We start from the raw sequence: 20,348 nt of genomic DNA, 5'->3' as shown, positions 1-20,348 counted from the left end.
GCTGCGGCGGCGCAAGGCTCGGCTCGGCGCCGCCGGCACCTGCCGCGCTGCCCGCCGCTCCCGCGCACGGCGCCCGGGGCTCCGCGTCCCGGCGGGGCGAGGCCGGCGGAGCAGAGGGAGGAGGAGGAGGAGGAGGAGGAGGAGGCCCAGGCCGCCCCGCCGCTTCTGCCTCCCCCCGCCCCGCGCTTTGTCCGCGGCGCCGCTCACGCGGATGCCAGACCCGGTAAGCGGCCGTCGCCCTTCCCCGTGCGGGGAGCGCGGAGCTGCCGCGCCGCCGTCTCCCGCCTCCATCCCGCTGCTCTGCGCCAGCGGTCCCTGCGGGAAGAGGGGGAAAAGGGCTGGTAGCCCTTCCGGAGCCGGGAGGCGGTGGGAGCCAGGGCCGGTAGCAGCTCCCTCCGCCGCGCCGCGCCGGCGTCCCCGGTCCCGTGCCCGCCCCGGTGTCAGGTGCGGCCACCCGCGGAGGCCTGTCGGAAACAGCCCTCCTCCGGGCAGGGCGGAACTTCGGGCGGGAGCGGCCCCGGGCGGGAGCGCGGCGGGGAGCGGGAGCGGCTGGCGGTGCGGGGATGCAGCGCGGGCATCGCGGTGCCGCTGGGGGTGTGCGGGAGGCGGGGGGCTGCGAGCCCGGGCCGCCTAAAGCTGCTGACTCCGCTGCGGCTACGCAAAGAGGTGGTGGCAGGTTGGTGGGGAGCCGAGTCCAGAGTGTTACCGTGTTCCAGGGAGAAATCACACTGATAACAATATTCTAGTTTTTTTAATGATTTTCATATACATGTGAAAGATTATCATCGGAATAGAAAGTGAAAGAATGTGAAAAAGTAGAAATTGTGTTCACTGGGTATATGTAACTCTCGGTTTCTGCTCATGTACTTCATTTTGTACCTGCCTCCTTCTGACCTCTGTAGGATCGAAGGTGTCCTTCCGAAGTGCACGGAGGAATGTAATTCACTCCTCTCGCACAGTCTGCTCTGTTTCAGAAGGGTACCCAAAAGTCTCTTCTGGGGAAATTCCCCTTGGTCTGAAATTATTTTTATTTAATATGCACATGGTTCTGAATATTCAGAGAAGTCATGGGCAGAAAAAACACCACCATTTACTGAGAATGGGAAGTGGTGAGATTATGAGATCTTGGATGGACAGTAGTTCCGAGGGAGTTCATCCCCAGGTGAAGACCAGCTTTGAGAAAGTTCTGTCTTCACGGAAGTGGGCTTTCTCCTCTTTGCAAGCTAAGGTGCATGACTGTCCAAAGCTGTACTTAGCATATATTGATGAATTGCCTTAGACCATCAGGTCCTAGAAAATAGGACACAGACCCAGAACTTCATTAAATATTCCCAGGAGGATGGAGTCTAAGTTTGTTCCTGTGGGTGCTGCTCAGGCAATATATTGTGTTACTCTGAAACAGGCTGGATTTTCTGACATACTAAAATCATTTCTGCTGGTATCTTGCATGTCTAAGTGCTAAATATTTGAATAACTAAACTGAAGGCCAGTGTTGACAAATCTGGAGTTTCATACATCACAGGACACTGTAGGAATGTAGGAAGCATTCATCTCAAAATCTGTATCATTATTTAGTTACAAATTTCATAGTTGGGGGGGGGAGGTTGTTTATAGTATTTTTAAATGGCTACAAGTGCAGGGGAGTTATTTGATAGTGTTACATTTAAAAAGTAGGTTTCAGTATCTTGATCAGTCCTGCAATCATTTGTATTACTTGGTACTGCTATGCAAATACCATGAAGGCATTTTTCATGTGGTTTTCCTTATGTGCATGAAGCATGCTCAAGTTCAGGCCTTAAGGCATTTTCTGAAGTTAATCACCAAGCTGAGGAAGAGTATAGCTCAAGGTGAGGGGTCATGAAATCTTCAGCTGCTGAGGGAATGGCATGAAGACACAGAGAAAATGTTGTATAAAAATATGTACTTGGTTTCTGTTTGCTGGACATGTATGAACAGTGGTTTTTTTCTGCTCTTATCTAGCTTCTAAAATTTTATTTTTGCATCAAAGGTTACACCTCCAATTTGTGTTCTTAAAAGTAGTTTGCTGCCACTTAAAGAAAGTCTTTATCTATACAATTTTAATAAAATTAGAACATCTGGATTTTCATGCCAGGAAACATATTTCTGGTCATAGTTTCCATTATAAATAGAAGTATCAGTCCATAAAAGCAAATGATCTTGCTTGTACAGTTCCTGGATATGTAGTTGGTTAGTACTGTTGTTGCATAGAAATCCCTTTTATAAAGATCCAACATTTTCAATCTTGCATGGCTGATGATGCCTCTTGGTAATGCTGTGAGTCAGTAAACTCCTCAGACACAACCCATTGCCTACCACTTCCTACTGGCAGCTCCAGATGACTCACAGTTCAGCACACAACATACGGAATTACATTATGGAAGCTGTGGGCTCACTACAGAATCAACGTAGGAAGTGTCTTCCTCTTTTAGCATCTCTGAACCATTGTCAAAAGGCCCTCAGAGATATCTATGGCTCTGTGTTGACTTGGAAAAGAGTTTGTATAGGCTGCAAAGATCAGTGAACTCATCCTGAGGGGAAAAGCAAATAATTTGAAAATAGACTCAAAGGTAGTCTGCATACCTTCAGTGGGATGAATAGCCTGGTGGCCTGCAAGCGTATAAAATGTTAACCACAAATCATTGCACTCAGCTTTGATATTCTGGATAATTCAGCTGACTGTCAAGCAGCCCTGTGAGCTGACTGTGTTACAGATCACTGTGCTGCTGTAAAACTTGTGCTTAGCATTGTCAATCTTAGCAAACTTACATAAGAGAAATTAAATATTGTAACTATCCCAGTAGAAAAAGTAGTCTAAATTCTCCTCATAGAGCCAGACATTCCTGTTGTTTTTCCCATCTGCTCATAGCATGAGACATCCTGAATCATCTAGGCTAGGGCAGAAGGTCAAAGATTTCATTATGAAATCAACTAACTGTATTATCTTAATATAGGCATCATACTACAGAAACATGCCGTAGTTATTTGTATTGGTTGATCACACTTTATCCTGTAGGTAATATTACTATCCATTTCTTACCTGCCCTTTGATTACTTAACCATTAGTGTACAAAACAGTCAGAATCCTTCGAACTAGTGCCCCAAAATATTTTTTCTAGATTTGAGGCCACAAGACAAGCTTCATTCTTTATAATAGGCAATTTAATAGACTTCAGATGAACTGTGAATTTGTATGTCAGAAATGCCGAGTAAATTTGGTTCTCCTTTATTTTCTAGCCTGTATTATGAACATAAGAAGTAAGACGGAGTAGGAATTTGTCATCAGATAGAAATTGCTTGTTGCAACCAGTTATGCACTTAATTAACAAGTGTCCTTATTAGAGGCTATGGAGTCTGAATGTGTTCAAAATGAAGTAGGAAATATTGCCAGAAAAGTCATTACCTTTTATAGGAAAACCCAGAAGATTCTTAACCCTCCTAGCCTAGGGGAGGAGAGTTTCTTCTGAGAGAAATAGGACTACAGGCAGAAAAAAATTGTGAAACCTAAGACTTTGCAAGGAATCATGCTTTCTTTGTGTCCTGGAAGTCTATGAAGTTGCAGGCCTCTGTGCTGATTTTTAGCCTCTCATTTGTTTCCCTTAGCAACACAGCTTCTTGTCTTCATGGTGGAAGTTAGTTTTGTCAATGATGTTCTGTATTGCAGGTATCTCCTTTTTTCAGTATTTCAGTTGAGTCATCAAAGAACAAATTATATAACAACAGCTATTTCTTTTATTTCTGCCCTCTTCTGGGTTACTGTGCCCTGGTACACTAATTTTGATGGGGGATTGTTGTAGATTTCCTAAAGGAAGGAAATGGCACTGTTTTTCTACACCATGTCTAGAACATCCTTTTAGTGGGTCGCTGGAAAGATGCTGTTCTGTGTTGCATAAGTATATTTCACTGAATGCCTAAGAAGGCTATTGCTTGTAATCCAAGACATTCTACCATTGGTGATACTTTATCCATTATTTTAAAAATACTTTTCTGCTGCAACCGAAAGGTGTTACCAAAAAAGGGAGAGAGGAGAGGGATTGTTTCAACGCAAAAAACCTCAAGAGAAAGAACTGTCAGTTCACAAATGCGTGTTTGAATATTCAATATTTCCAGTCCATTTTTCAGGACATTCTCTTAAATATCCTGTAACTAATATTTTTGTAGACAGAGCATATTAATAAATCAGGTAGCAAGCCATCATCGAGATGTACAGCTCAAGTGCATAGGGTTATGTTATAATAGCACAAACATACTAAATGTTGATTTCAAAACAGTCTACCTAAAAATGAATGAGAAAATAGTTGAAAGTCAGAGGTCTACTCTGTGCTTTGAAGCTAGAGGAAAAGCTTGTAGGTTCTGTATTCACATACTCTGTAGGGAGTAATAGTCAGGTTCTTGCATGTGGATGTTACCTGCATATTGCAGTGGTTTATCACTCTTACAGACCCAGTAGCAAACTAATTTTATTGACATAGCTACTTTATTCACTAATATTCATATCTGTGCCAAAAGGAGAACTGTCCCTAGAAGACAGCCAATCAATTATATTCAAGGAATTACATTGACTAACTGCAGTCATCCAAATATTTGCAGACCAACTTTAAAAGCCTTCAAATAATTATTCTAACTTCTTTTTTAACTGTGAGAAAACAGAGCCTCATGGCACCCACTTTTTCTTTAGATGAAAATAAAGCTCAGTTTTGTGATGTAAGATACAGCACTGAGTGGCCTAACCATATAAGCAAGGCATGGGTTTGGCAGATCTGTGCATGGAGGATCTTCCCTGCATGTGATTTCTCCCTCTCAGCACCCAAGCCAAGGAAGGTGCTACTGTCTATACACCACTGACATGGTCTGCAGAGAGACCTCTCAGCGGTGTACTGGGACATGGTGGCGCTGGTTCTTTACCAGTGAAAAACAGGAAATAATCTTGACCTGCTTCTAGGAGAGATGATAGTATAGCTTGGAAATTGCCTCTGAGAGTTAGGGGAGCTTAGGAGGAGGTCTTAGCAATGCTGTTTAAATGAAGCCATGAAGCTAAGGACCAATGTTAAAGTATGAACCATTACTGAGATGGGCTTTTCTAGAGCCAAGCTTAGTAGCTCCTACTGTGAAGAGCAACTTCTCCATTGAAAGGTGCAGGGTTTTTAGGAAGCTACTCCTCGCAGTGCTTCCTTTCACTGAAAGGCCATTCTGTTGGGTTTTGTTGATTGGGTATTTCCTCTGCACAAGAGAATGATCTTGCCATGACATTCAGTGCTTTGCTGTTTTTTTTTCCAGAAGAGACTCCTTACTATACCAGCTGAATCACTTGCTGTGATTCTGAACGGTTGTTACAAAAAGCATGTTGACAGATGAACAGGCTGTTTCTTTTTGGAGAGAACCAGCGTTTGCTATTTAGGCTGGTATTTAGCATATTTATATATCAAACCCAAGTGTGTATATAAATTGTTATGTGCTGTGCCAATACATGGCCTGGCATTTCAAAAAGAGCTGAGTGAGGTAGATGCCTGTATTTCTAACCTATTTTTCACCACATTCACTTGAACATCCAAGTACAGAAGTAGAAGTATCTGCTTCATGGATGACTTATTGGCATGAAACAGTCCCTTACCTTCATCTGGCAGTTGCTGGCGTGCCCTATTTAAAGTTTGCTGAGACAATTCAGTTCCATTATGGGTAATTAAAAGGTGTTATTTGCACTTACTAATTTGGCTGTTTTAATGAGAACTGACCTCTTTATGGTTTGAACTGCATCTTTATTCTAGGATTCTGTAATCATCACACTTCCTAGAATAGTAAATTGAAGTCTGACTGTGTTAACTTCTCATGACAATATTGAAATAAGCTTTTTCGTGCCGTGGGATGAATGCAGAAAAGTTCTCTCAAAAGCAGTTTGTAAAAAGTAGAACTATACCACATTTTAGCTCCTATGTTAGCAAGTATTTCTAGATATACTGTAAGGATCCTGATCCCAATGTACTGAAGTGAATGATTTTTGTGGGAACCTCATCTGGTCTTTACATTCCACCAAAATATCAGACAAAAGGATGAGAAATTCTGAAATAATCCGCTATTAAAAATATGCAAAGAATAAATCATTGCATAAGTAAGCTCCTGTTATTCTTAACAGAACCTAATCTTTGAATGAAAAAAGTGCTTTGGAAAATTTTACCAGTGATCTCTTTAATGCAGCTTTTTAGTAAGACCAATAGGCAAAATATTGACAAATGTTGATGACAGCAGTGAAGTCAGTGTTATGAATAATTCCCTTAGAATTTAAAAATGTTACAAAGAGGAAACTAATATTTCAAATTAACTAATAACAATGTTTCAAAGTAATCTTAAAAAGTGAAACTAAGTATTAAACTAATATTTATTGAAGTTAGTCAGTTACTTGTTTAAAAAAATCCAAAAAGCTGATTCAACATTTAAAAGCCTCTTCTGAAGAACTGAAGAAGGAAACGCAGCTTTCAGATGATCACAAGGTGTTGAAATTCAGTCCTCACAGTCTGCAGTCAGCTACTTTCTGTGAGGTCCTGACACTCTGAGCTCCTCTTTGTGCCCGTGTCCTCTCCAGAAGGTTGGAGCACACAGCTCCCGCTGGGGTGCCGCAGTCACTGTGTGCATCCTTGGGCAGGGCTTTGTTGACTGTGCTGGTACAGTCGTCTCACTCAGTCAGGTTGTATCAGTGAAGGACACACCGTACTAATCAGACATCTCAGAGTCTGTCATAGCAAGGTGCGAAGGCAGATACAAGCTCCTTCTGCCCAGGCTGTGAGCTGGCTCCACTGAAGGCATTGCAGACACAAACTGCAACTTAAATAGCTCATCCTGCACTCGCGCCGATAAGCCTTGCTGTGCAGCCACGTGCACCACCCCTCACTATCACACCGCAGTTTTGAAGCTTGGAAAATTAGCAGGGCTGTGCCTCTTGGGCTCTGAGAACAGGCAGGGTGGCTCATTTGTCCACATCCATCCTGGCAATTGTGTGAAACATCATCATGCAGCAAACTGTGAGGGCATTGGAGAACCTGTGATGAATTGTGACATTATACCTCTCAGAAAAGCATGAGAGTTTGTGCATGCATTCCCCAGATCTTCTCATACCACCCCTGTCTTATTAGCCCACTCCTAGGGTACTCGATATGTCTTGATATATTTATTCTGTCTTCATGTACTACTATTTGCATATACTTTCAGTTGAAATTGCTCTCTCTGCTTTTCACTTCCCTGGTACTTGGTACCATGCTTGTTAGCCCGAACAGAAAAATGACTTTCAATGCCATTTAAAATGTTGATTTTCTCACTTTGTACTGTTTCCGGTGGCTGAAGGGTTTGATTTAATAAAGCTGGATTTTTCAAGGATTGATACATAGCATTAATAAGATGGATCATATAGGAAAACAATGGCTTTTGAGGAAGAAATGGGATATGGTGAGGAATGCTATACCAATGAAATCAAGAAAAGTTTTTTAACTGTTGAATGGATGTTAAATGATTATATTCTGGTAATGACTATCAGAAAACTCATAATTAGAAAAAACTTGATTTGAATGACAAATGTCCAGGCATTTCTTCTCAAACAAACATTACTTAAGTTGATCTAAGTTAATTTGAAATGCCTGAATTAGCAAAGCAGAAAAATGCATCTTTACTCTTGGAATTTAGAGCACTTTACAGTCTAATAGCCTAAGACAGCTCCAAGCTAGTGTTGCTATTTGTCCCTGTGATTGTGGTTGGAGTATAGTTCACTGTATTAGCTTAACTGTTTTGTATATTTGAGTATAATCAGTTATACTGAGTGGTTGGGTATTTGAATTTATCTTTACTCTTGTAAAGTAAAATATAAGTTTATTGTCAGAAAACATGTCAGGACTGGGCAATTTTTGTAGGTGCTATACAAGCTCTTATAGTGTCTTTTCAAAGTCAGTTTATATCAACCTAGGACAGCACTGCCTCAGAAAGGAACTAATCTGTTTTGCTGGCTTCATGGTTCTGCCTCCTCCTTTGCATTTTGATTTTGAGAGGAAAGTAGTTAAGTTTAAAAGTCCATTTAATTTTGATTTGGATCAGCTACAACTTGCCTTGAAGTCACTGGAGCCAACAAAATTAGAATACAAAGAAGCATGGTGAGGGTGAGGTGAGCCCCTCGGCAGTGTCATGCCCTTCATCTGGCTAAAGGTGACTGTGAGGCTGTGCCGTGAAGAACAGAGGCATTCCAGGGAGCTGGCACACATGCCTGTGGTGGTGTTTTTAGTAAAGCTTAGCTTTCTGCGTTTTAATCATTCATTATCCTACCAGTGTGTCCACATATAATATATTGAAGTGCTGTCATAAGACAACCAGAGTTCTTTTTAGAATTTTTTTCTTAAGTTACACTGCCACCTGTAATAGCTAGTATATTTGAGTCTTATTTGAGGTTTTGGTAAAAGTGATACAAATTCATCTTAGTATTTCTTCCTTATTTGCAATGTCTGGTTTTTAAAATGTTCCTGAAGCTAAATTTAAAAAGTCTGTTTCCTCTTTTATTTGCGGCCATTCTTCTGCTAAGCTCTTGCACTGTGACTGGTCATATGCTCTGTGCAGAGCTTCTTCATCCTTTTCAGGCTCTGAGGAAGTGTGAGTTTCTGCTATTACCAGATGTCTCCTCTTTAAAATACCCACTCTTACACTTTTAAAATTAATGCTATTACTATTAATGCTTCTTTAGCTTAAAAATTCACTGAATTAACTTATGTTTGTAACTTTAATATTAGAGGAAACCAAGTTGACAAATATTTGCAAGTAAAGGATTCTGTGATGTCTCTCTTTTTAAAGAGATTTTGACTGGGGAATACCATAGACTTCTTCAACAAAGATCTCTTTGGGAATACTGGCCTCCCAAAACCAAACCAAACCACTAATTAGTGGCTCTTGTTTGCCACTTGCTGCACCAACTTTTTTCCACTTGCCTACCAGCTCGGCTGAGAGGTCTTCAAGCAGTGGTGATAGTTGAAAGAAGTATTTGATCGATATCCTGTGTCCTCAGTAGGGAAGCATGAACAGTCTCTTCAATGTCCATTTCCTCACTAGACTTTGGTGAAAGTCTGTTGAGACAGAAAGCCTTGAAAAATGGTTTTCTTGCTCAGAAGCTGCTAACTGAAATAAGGAATTGAACAGAAATGCATTTCTGCTGCTTTACTTTTGAAGGAAAAATTTTTGTTATATGTTGAGTGACTAGAATATTTTGCAGTTTGTTATGCTTGGATGCATACTTTAGACCAAATCCAACCTTTCATTCAGGTGTTGTAGATGTCGCAGTTGCTTCTAGGGGAAATAAAATAAAAAATCCAAAAGTAATGGATAAATAGTTTTAAAATATATACTTTTTAGCTCCTTTTTTTTTGCTCATTTATTTGTTTGATTTGGTTTTCAGTTTTTGTTCCTAAGCTCCACAGATCATATAAATGCAGTCTCTCACTGATGATTTCATTTCTGCTTAGAGTCTGAGCTGCATAGGCAGAAGATTAACATGAGCTCTGCACTGGGCAAGCTTTTAGCCCTCTCCTTTCACAGTCTACCACATCTCCAGTGCTTCAGCTGAAGAAGGGCTTCAGGTGGAACTAGGTGTAAAGCAGAATATTTCCTGGAGTAGGCTAAAGCAAAAATATTTCATTATTGTTGTCCCACAGGGCCTTTCCACAGTTTGTGAATAGGTAATGAGTAGGCTCTCCTGCCAGGCTGATCATTTATGCCAGAGCTCCATATATATAAAATTGAATTGTTTAGAGAGCAATTTCCATTAGCACAGCAACCACAACTAAGATTGCTTTCTTGGGTGTGTAAGCTATGTTCCGGTTTTTTTGGTTACAAATGGTGCAAACAGTTTGAATACCTAAATTTCCAAAAAGCAGGCCTTGAAATTGAATTCACATATCTGTGACATACCTTATGATGAGAATAAAAATCTTGAAAATGAAAAACATTGGTATAAAGGCAGTCAAGAATATACTCATTGAGATCGGGAGGTCATACATAAAATTGGAGTAAGATTTATTCAATAAGGTGGAATGAATATACCATTAAGGGCTTTTACAAGTAAAACAGGATGATTCTGACTATTCCAAATAAAGTGTATTACTTAAATGAATTTAATGTCTCCTATAATACTGGCACTAATGGTTAAAGTTTAGGACTAATCTAATAGATACTGTTGGTTTTGGAAAAAAATGAGGAAGACACAAATATAAAAATCAATACTTGAGAAATACAGCCAGCTAAAAACACATTAGGATTGTTTTTCTCTAACTCAGAGTTCTCTGGCCTCTAGAAAGAGGTAGGCTGAGAAAATATCTTTGCTGAACCCACTCTGTGCTTTTACAGAAGCATAAGCATATTTATTGCAACATATAAAGTGCCTTCAACATTCAGGATCAAATCTGTTTAGACTGAGTGCACAGAAGGGAAAAAACACACTAGAAACCTAATTTTCAGATTTCCCGTGTAATTTAAATAATTCATTCCTCTTTCAGTGTTGGGTTTTTTGGTTTTGGTTTAGTTTTGGTCAGGTTTTTTTCTGAAGACCACAACATCTAAATACTCGTCTTAACTTGTTCAAAGCTGTGCAAGGAGCAGTTATTATCAGTTGACTCATCAGAGTTCATCATATTTTGAGTGTTTTTGAAGTCAGCAAGCTGTGCAGGTGGAACACATGGTGCTTGAAGTATTTTCTCTGCTTTATGTTACTGATACGAGTTTGTGTGTAAAATTTTATTTTTAATTACAGGCTTAGCAGGAAATAAAGATGCCAGATTCACACTGTTCATCAAAACATATGCTCAAGGAAGCACAGATTCTGTGATTAGTCCTCAAACTTCTGAGTTTTTCACTTAATGCTTGAAAGTTGGGCGTTTTTTAAGTTGCTGTAAAAATTGTAAAAATAATTTGTTATATCATGTTCAAACCCACTGTAATAACATTAGTGCAGGTCAGCTAGTCCACAACTGCACCGAAGCCCCCATGCATTCCCAGTTTAAATTCTAGATGCTTGGTGAGTTCTAAATTGTTATTAAACATGGAAGTACTGTGTCATCAAAGTAATGAGTGAGTGCTGGCATGCAAACTTATGTGACATTTGAATGTATTTCTAATCTGAATGACTTGTCTTATTTTTTCCAGCACACAACCACAATCAACATATCTATTTTCAAGTTTCCCTTGGGCTATTAAACCCTGAGACATCTGGTTGCAAATATTGAGCGCTGGATTGATACTGCCCTTTTCAGTCAGATGGAGACTTTGGGGGAAAAGAGCAATCTCCTTGGTTTGCAGGCAGACAACAGCATGGAACAACCATTCACTGTCAGCTCATTGGTGCGTATTACAAAGAAATGCTTCAGTGGCTGAGCAACTCCTCTTTCAATTAGAAATCAGTTCAAGAGAGCTGTTTAGCAATGTTGGCTATCAGCTCCATGGGTCTCTTTCTGCATGCTGCCAGTTCCTCCCACATTCTGCCTGATGGTTTTGTTGGAATTCTTTTTTATTTCTATATGCGTGGTTTAGGGGGTTTCAGCAATCAGGTTTTTAAAAAGTAGAAAAGGACATTTTGAGTAGAAAGAGTAACAAATTTCATCAAAGTGAGAGGAAACAACTTGCACTAGCCAATTACTGAGCTACTTAACAGGAACATAATGACCACAATAAGCAGCTATGCTTCTTCTTCAGTAGTTAGTTCTAACTTACTTAGTGGCCTCATTTAAAATTGGAAATGAAGATTTGAAGTGAGCTGTTGACTGAATCAGGGGAACTTATTACTCTTTGTTACCTGAACTATTCCAAGCAGTCAAAGCTATACATCATGTGATAGGAGTCTGAGTATTCAGGACCTCCATCAAATTATTTCAATAATTTCAATACTTAAGACAGACCCTTGTAGAATTCATGTGCGGGGCATTCTAAAGGGTTCTATTGCCTTTGGGGGGTTACTTGATTTTATCTTTTTTTTCTTTCTTTTTTTCTACAGGGGTTTTCCTAATTTTGTCTTTTTTGGGGGGGAGGGGGAAAGGGGGATGAGATCACTTTTTATTTTAATTGTAATCACAATTTATTTTTCAACTGAGAAACATGTTAGAATGTTTCAGCTGTGGCTAGCAGTGAGGAAACCAGTGCCTGTTACGAGAAAAAATTAGCTGAAGATTTCCCTTGAGCTTCTCGACTGAGACCGCTTACTGACAGTGAAACGGAATATTCTCTTTGCTAATCAGTCTGTTCCTTTTCAGAAAAAGCTAGTAGCTATTCCTGACCACACAGACATCTCTGTGACTCCAGAAGAGAGAGTACGTGCCTTAAGCAAACTGGGCAGCAATATCACAATCAATGAAGATATCACTCCGCGCCGCTACTTTAGGTCTGGAGTGGAGATGGAGCGAATGGCGTCAGTGTACATGGAGGAGGGAAACCTGGAGAACGCTTTTGTTTTTTATAATAAGTTCATAACGTAAGAAACCAACTGTAGTCTTTACAGCTTATAATTCTGAGTGAACTGAAATAGAGAGCTGCAGTGAGAAGCCCTTTAGATGAGGAGAAAATTGTTCAGTGTGTTCTTGCAGAATGACTTTGTTCTCTGGAGGTCTTTATGCTAAGCACAGGCTTTGTTAAAATTGCATCTCACCTGTATGGTAGTCCTACCCATCTCTTAACTGCTAGGCATGAATTAACCTAATATACAGAGGTTGGAGTTTACTGTGCAGGCCATACCATGAGCACTGTTGCCTACAGATTATTCTGTATATATCAACATGTTGGTTAAATACAGTGTCTGACTTACAAAGCAATGTTTAAATAAGATTTCTGAGCCTTTAGTAGTTATGCTCTATGGGTGTCTACTGATCTTAAAGATGGTAGTATTGCACAGCACTTTAAAAACATGAAAAAAATGGCTTTTTGCTTATTTTTCACTTTTCTTCCCCAAAAGGATCAAGTTTGTTACAGGAATAAATGCAAAACCTATAATATATGTTCATTGTATGATTATTCTCCCCACTGCAAAAAACCAGTTCTGGCCAGCTTTCATTACAACTCTCAAAATAGACAGCCAAAAAATATATTAGTGGCAGATTTAAATGTTTAACCTAGCTAGTTTTGCTGTAGTATTGCTTGGTTTGTTTTATTACTTCTGAAAGGTTTTTTTTAATATGCATATTCTAAAATTTTTATAATAGGAAACATCCTTCCTCCCTCCTTATTTTCCCCATGCTCTGAAAACTAGACCAAACCTTTCTTATCCCACTTGATTTTAAATTTATCTATGTCCATAAAAAGAGGGTCTAGAGGTGAACATTGTGCAACTTGCTGAAAGAATGATAGCAGCTGTATATTCCAAACTCTGTGGAGTTGAGTGTTGCCATAATTTATCTGTCAGGTAGCTGTGCAGCTTGGTCTGGTAAAAATAACTGCTTTAATGATAGTCAGTGTCACATTCTTTCTTTAAGGTTCAGCATTTTGGCTAAGAATAGATAAAGACAGTAGAAATAGTATTTATTAACGCTGAGTAGAGTGGAGGGTGCTTTTCATGGATATTTTTAGGTGCTGCTAGTTAGTCCTTTTTTTTTTAATCCAACCCACTACTAACGAAAGCCAAACTATATATCAAATGTGGAAAATAATCTCCTGTCTTTATCCTGTGTGTCTCATGCAGGTCCATACAATAATGTGTTATTTTAAACATGTGTGTAGAAACCTGCTCCAAGTCATCTGGAATTCAGTGTTTAACAGTTATGTGAAACTGATTTTTCTGCCAGCATAAAAGCTATTATGGATATTTCTCTGAATTCTGAGGCAAACACATGCATGTTTAATTTTCTAGATTATTTGTAGAAAAGCTGCCCAGTCACCGAGACTATCACCAATGTGCAGTACCAGAAAAACAAGATATTATTAAGGTAGGGTTATGGTTTCCTGGCATTTAAGAAATGTTTTGCACAGAATCTCTCAGGGGCATCCAACATGTCTCCCCTATGGCACTCAGCAGGATTAAGCAAATGGTCTCTTTCCCTTCCTTGCCTACAGCCCCCGAATTATTTTGTGGTAGCCTTCACATTAGTAGAAAACACTGGGCATCGGTTTTGTTTTACAAACGATATTGTTTTGTCTTCCAGGGCTGTCACAGTAAGCTACAGGGCTCTTCAAAGAAATGGGTTTTTTTTCCCCACCTGGAAACAGGCATATCTAGACGTATTTATGACTAGGAAGTCAATGCAATGATCCTACCTGAAACTTTGAAAGTTGGCCTTAGCTTTTTTATAAATTACACCTGCAACAAAAATGTTAGTCACCACACTCTGTTTAAACAAAACAGAGATAACAGATTGCTATTAAAAGAGCTGATCTTTCCTTGAGAAGTAACCATGTCACACCTTTCACTAATATAAATTAATATAACTTTATTGAAATCAGTGTACTATAGAAGTTTCATAAGCTGATGATTTACTATGTATTTCTTCCTTCTTTTTTTCCTGGGAGAAGAGCAGGGGTTTTTTCTATTTTGTATTTTTTTAAATCTATTACAGCTGAGTTTGTTTTCCAGGTGGTTCTTTTAAAAAATGAAAAATAAACTTACGTATCTTTCTCCCCCATTCCATCCCAAAGAAATTGAAGGAGGTTGCGTTTCCACGGACGGATGAATTGAAAAGAGATCTTTTAAAAAAATACAACTTAGAATACCAGGAATACATGCAAAAAAAAGTAAGTTTTATATGGTTATTAAATAATGGTTTGCATGAATATTTAAATTAAATATTAAAAATTAAGCAGTAAAATGCCAGGTCTGCAATAACCTAATAATTTTCTGGGCTGATTAGTAATGACTTTTCATTTCTTCTTTAGAATCAGCTTGTCCTTTGAAAATAAGTGATGCAAGTGTGTGCTGGGAAATACATATTCTGTGATATTTACTTAATAACTGTCTACAAATATCTGGATAGGTCTTTGGTACACTGATTCTGTTTTATAAAGAGGATTCAGTTGATATTTATATCAGTATGTGGAAAAAATCCCTTGACTCCAAATATGCTCAAGTTTGAATTGAGTCTCTAAGTAACTGTAAATACCAGCATCTTGTGTTTTGAAGTCACTGAAAACAGGATTTATAGTTTAAAAACTTGTCTTGGAAAAAGCATCTGAGAAAACATGTATTTTTCTTTCCATCCCTTAAATACTTATTATCTTTTTCTTACTACCTTTGGAGGGTATAGTTTTATTTTCCAGTTCAGCAAATAGGTTCCAAAAGACTCCATTTTTTATGACAGGATTTGATGGCTTTATTAAACTGCTAGATTGCTGCTTTGCTTTCATTTTTTGTAACTTTTTCTATGTTCTGAGAATACCATTATATTGCATATGTTTCAGAACAAATGTAACACTGAAATTCTGAAGAAATTAGAGCATCAAAAGCTCATAGAGGCAGAGAAGAAACGAATTGCACATATGAGGCAACAGCAGCTTGAATCAGAACAGTTTCAATTCTTTGAGGATCAACTTAAGAAGCAAGAACTTGCTCGAGATCAGAAAATCAAAGAGAGTGTGGCTATGTCTGAACAGATAGATGGAAGTATGCTATCTTGTATTTCTGTACCAGAGAACAATTCCCTATCTACTGCAGTGCTTGAGAAAAAAGAGAGGAGCGGCACATCTGGCTGTGCTGGACATTCACCTCCAGTAAACCGGGTCTTAAAGCCAGCTGCTACTCTAAGTGCTGTTCAGAGTAAGTGCAGAGATTTCTTTTTTCCCCTATTTTTTTTTATCTATGTGCATATGTATTTATTCATTGTGAGGATTTCCATAGGGAAATAAACATTAATCGGTTAGTGTACACACAATAGTTCTCTACAGTTTCTTTATTTTAAGAGAGGACATTAGTTACAGTTTCACATTTTCCAGTTGAGTACCAATGAATGGATCTAGAGAGTGAGACTTAGTGTTCCTCTGGAATGAAGTCTGAATCTTGCCATGGGACCTCAAGGGAGCAGAGGTAGAACCTGCAGTGGTTCACCCTGAAAAGCCCTGGCCTGGGAGATGATATCAGCTCACTGTCACCTCAGGGACAGGCTAGTGAGCATATCTTATGGGCTGACCACTTCAATTAAGATGAAGTGCTTGTTCTGTAGATTTATTCTTGTTAGAAATCTATGATGTGGTAAATAAAAGTCTTCCCCCTTTAATAATAGAATATAAAATACTTTGTGTATTTCCTTATTTTAAGGATCTTCACTGTGTAAGCTGTAATTGCCTTTTTATCTCTCTTTCTCTCTCTTTTTTTTCATTTTTTTTATTCTTGGTTAGCTCAACTGGCTGAAGCGCTCAGAGGTGTCATTTTGCCCAGGGATCTCTGTCACAAATTTCTGCTGCTAGCAGAGGCAAATACAGTAAGAGGAATAGAGACATGTGGAATTCTCTGTGGAAAACTGGTACAGTTTAATGCTCACATTTGTATGGGGAAGATGTATTTGATTGTACTGTGTTATCCTGTGATGTATTGATTTCAGAGTCGATCTAAATGATCAGTCTTTAATGTAATTAACTTCATATTATAATCTGAGTGATCACTTCAGCATTGTGGGCTTGCTTTACTGGGAAAACATCTGATCAAAGTACTCTGTTGTTATAAAATGTAGCAAGTTTTTCAGCTGGTGTACAACACAGGCTTTTGCGAGTACTTTCTCTGGCATTCATCTAAGGTAAGTGAGGTTTAGTTACAGGACAATGAAATATAAAGACTGCTAGAATCCACTGGAGTCATCAAATTCATAGTGCCACAACAAAAAAGAAGAAGAAAATCCCCCTATCAAACTGTAGAACATCTGATTTTCAGTCTGTTTTTTTCCCCTTTGACCTAGATAACACTTAATGTCCTTCAGAGCAGGAAAAGATGTCATGGCTGATGCTGGCATCCAAAGAATTTTAAAGATGATCTCAAGTGTATTTGAATTGTATGGAGAGAAAGAATAGCAACAGTAATCATGTTCCACGTTTCACAGAAAATAATTATAGTTTTCTCAAACCTCTTGTATATGTTTTTAATTGTTTTAAAGGATAATCTTTTCACAGTGATCTCTGAGAATATTTCAATACAACAGTCTCGTGTTGTGACTAATGCTACTCTGTGTGCTTTTATAATAAAGTGCTGAGGCATATTTTCAGGTGCAGTGTGTTAGTAGAGCCACACTGGAATCAGTGGAGCCCATCCTGTTTTGTTTTAGCTGATAGGCTGACATCTTTCAGATTCTGATTCAGCATTTATTCATTAGTTCGTTTGTTCCACTCTAAGTCAACGTTTGTTTTACAGACACATAATGAATTTACTATTACACATGTAATAGTGCCAAAGCAAACTGCAGGACCAGACTACTGTGACATGGAGAACGTGGAAGAATTATTTGGTATTCAGGATCAGTATAATCTCCTCACTTTGGGTTGGATCCATGTACGTATGATTCATAAATTCTGGCTTTTCTATATTGGCTCTAAATACTGTGTGCAAAAGAAACCTGGAAATAAACTTAAGAAACAACTGGAATAATCCAAATGAATTTGCTTACTTAATTCTAATTGTAGTGATGTAAATGAGCACTAATGTTGTCCACAGAGTATTTCTTATTGCAGTTGAAGCATCCTGTTGACACAATGGGCCTGCTTCTGCCTGTGCAACTTTTGTTTATATTTAAGGGTATTTTATTACTTTCTAATGCTGTATTCAAAAGTTGGGGAGGGGAGGTATTGTGTTGTTGAAACTTCATATTCATTTTACTCTTAGGGATTTTGTACAGTCAAGGAATTTCCCTTTGTCTTGTGCTTTTTCATTCAACCTTTCCCTCCCTGTGATCAGAAAACTGCTTATGTACCTGACTCTGAATGTGCCTCCATGAATCTCATCCTGAAGAGCCACCCTAACAATAAAGAATCTGGGTTAATAAGAACTTAAGAAACCAACCTGAGAAAGTACTGATGCTTTCACTTGTCACAAATTATTGTTCCTTCTTGAATTTATGTTGACTTTGATCTATAAGAATTATTTCATGATGTTGAGTTTTCCCTTTCTTTTTCTAGACACATCCAACACAAACTGCATTCTTATCCAGTGTTGATCTTCATACTCATTGTTCTTATCAGCTAATGTTGCCAGAGGCCATTGCAATTGTTTGTTCACCAAAGCATAATGAGTGAGTTCTGATTTTTTTTAAGCAATATTTAGATATTTTTCCCTGCTCCTTCTCATAAAATTTGATCAAATGCAAAGAGTACATGCCAGCTCAGATAAAGGGCATGAATATTGAGTTGAGTGTTTGTTTTCTATATGTAGCTCAGACTTGCATTTCAGTCAGTCCCTATGCACAACACTGTTTTTGGTTTCTCTCTCCTCCTCCCTTCCGAGACCCAGGTTTTAAATTTTGTTTATTTTTAAATTCTGCTCGACAAAGTATTAAGGACAAGAGCTATTCTTCTGGAGTCCTCATTGCCAGTGGCCTTTTTCTAACCCCTTCCCCTCATCACCTCTTCCTTTATAGGAATGCAACTCCCTTTGGTTTAAAATACCTTTAAAAATCCAACTCAGCCTGAGCTCTTGTGTATCGAAGGTCACCAAGTGCCATTCTGTTGTCCTTCTCTTAAGCTAAGCCATTTGTGTGTGAAACCTTGGACATGTATTATGGGAGCAGTGTGTAACAGGAGTTTCTTGTTTTGCTTTCCAGCACTGGCATCTTCAGACTTACTAATGCTGGCATGCTAGAAGTATCTGCTTGTAAAAAGAAGGGATTCCATCCACATACAAAGGACCCTAGGTTATTTAATGTAAGTATATAATCCAACACGGTTTTGACTATTTAAATTCTTGCCCATGAATCTGCTATGAGCAGAAATCACATGTGCTTGGGGTTAGATTTTTAATAACCTTCCTGCTGTCTTAATGTTTCATTACCCTTAGTTGACTGACTAAGGTGGACAGCAGGATACTGCTTAAGCAATCAATAGCAGCCATGAAATGAGTGTTACATGCTGCCATTTAAATGGTAGCTAACCAGAGGCAGCTACCATCAGTCAACACTTCTTGCCTGCTGCTTTCTGAAGGAGCAAAAACCACATTTTCAAATGGGAGTTATTCCTGAGCTCTTCAGTTTTTAAAGAAAGAATCAGTTCTGTTCATCTCTCCAACTGTAGTGTCCCAACAGAACATCCCAGCTGCTAAAAGGTGCAGCTATGAGTAGGTTAAGCCCTATTTTTTTCATTGCCCATAATTTTCCCCTGGCTACCATATCTTTTGATAATAACAACTATGTTGTAATAACATACTAAGCTATATGTATGGCTCAACAGTAGAGTCAGTCAGAGTTGTCTTCCAGATAACAGTAATATTTCTTATAAGTCTTTACCCTTGAATAATTAAGAATTTGGGGTTTTTAAGTAGGCCTCACTTTAAATACAGAAGCATCTCATATAGCTCAAAATAAAGTGATCAAATACAGAGAAGTAATGCTGAGAGACAGTGGAAACTACTTTGTTGTCAGACTTTCTGAATGTCAGTATTAGTCCTCAAAAGAAGGAGAAGTTGAGGTTCTTTGTTTTGTTCTGTTCTTTTATTGTTCATTATAGAGGTAATGAGAAGGTAGTCCAGCTCTGAAAAATGTTAAGATTTTTTGTTCCAAGTGGGCCCTTTTCACTGGTCCTTTGCAAACCTGATTCATGAATGAAGTTACTGGCTATTTTACTGAAACTGATTTCTGTCAGTAATGGGTTGACTTCTTCTGCAGCCATGTACCCATGTGGTTGGGAAAGACATAAAGATAATTGTGCTGGATCTGAGGTGATACGGACGGATGATATTGATGTTGTTCTACAAAAGGCCAAAACAGAAAAATGGATTCCTGTTTTTCCTACATTTTCAGAAATTACTTTTATATTTATACATTTTAGATTGAATAGTTTGATATTTATTGCTGTAGCCTGTTTTGGAGTTATTTTGTTGCTCTGTCAAGGTGGTCTTCAGTGGCATTACCCCTGAATCTGTAAACAAACCTCACCTATAATACACAATAAAATGAACTTCAAACAACAGTAACTGTATTGAAATAAATAATGTTTCTTTTATCACTTGCTGGAATTAATTGACTTCTGAGAATCAGAGATCTTTAACAGGTGTTGGCTTTTTTGTGATTTCCAGCCATGTACGTCTATTCAATGCTTCAGTGAATTTACATTATGTAGTAGTGGCAAATAGATCCGTTTGGGCGATTCTTTTTTCCATCCTTTCCCCCCCTCCAACTTGGTATAGCTGAAGTTTCAGCTAACAGGAAACACTTAGG

The 20,348-nt window shown here is 38.7% G+C and overlaps 1 protein-coding gene across 3 annotated transcripts; it reads left to right on the top strand.

Moving 5' to 3' along the window:
- Positions 1–2: 2 nt before the first annotated feature.
- STAMBPL1 (STAM binding protein like 1) lies at positions 3–20,096 on the top strand. 3 transcript variants are annotated; one of them, XM_051801288.1, is made up of 11 exons: positions 3–223; positions 11,176–11,370; positions 12,276–12,493; positions 13,862–13,937; positions 14,644–14,739; positions 15,403–15,757; positions 16,336–16,460; positions 17,339–17,476; positions 18,100–18,212; positions 18,741–18,840; positions 19,797–20,096. In XM_051801288.1, exons 2-11 carry the CDS (start codon positions 11,287–11,289, stop codon positions 19,851–19,853), a joined length of 1,362 nt encoding a protein of 453 aa, XP_051657248.1. In that variant the 5' UTR covers positions 3–223; positions 11,176–11,286; the 3' UTR covers positions 19,854–20,096. The 3 variants fall into 3 exon arrangements, with proteins under 3 accessions (XP_051657248.1, XP_051657249.1, XP_051657250.1); XM_051801289.1 differs by lacking the exon at positions 3–223 and adding an exon at positions 307–444; XM_051801290.1 differs by lacking the exon at positions 3–223 and adding an exon at positions 595–676.
- Positions 20,097–20,348: the final 252 nt, after the last annotated feature.

Source organism: Manacus candei, unplaced genomic scaffold, assembly GCF_025592945.1.
Source record: "Manacus candei isolate 608988 ecotype Guabito, Panama unplaced genomic scaffold, ASM2559294v1 h1tg000050l, whole genome shotgun sequence".
Taxonomy (NCBI): domain Eukaryota; kingdom Metazoa; phylum Chordata; class Aves; order Passeriformes; family Pipridae; genus Manacus; species Manacus candei.
The sequence above is the reverse complement of the archived record's forward strand: the minus strand, read 5'-3'. Positions and strand labels throughout refer to the sequence as shown.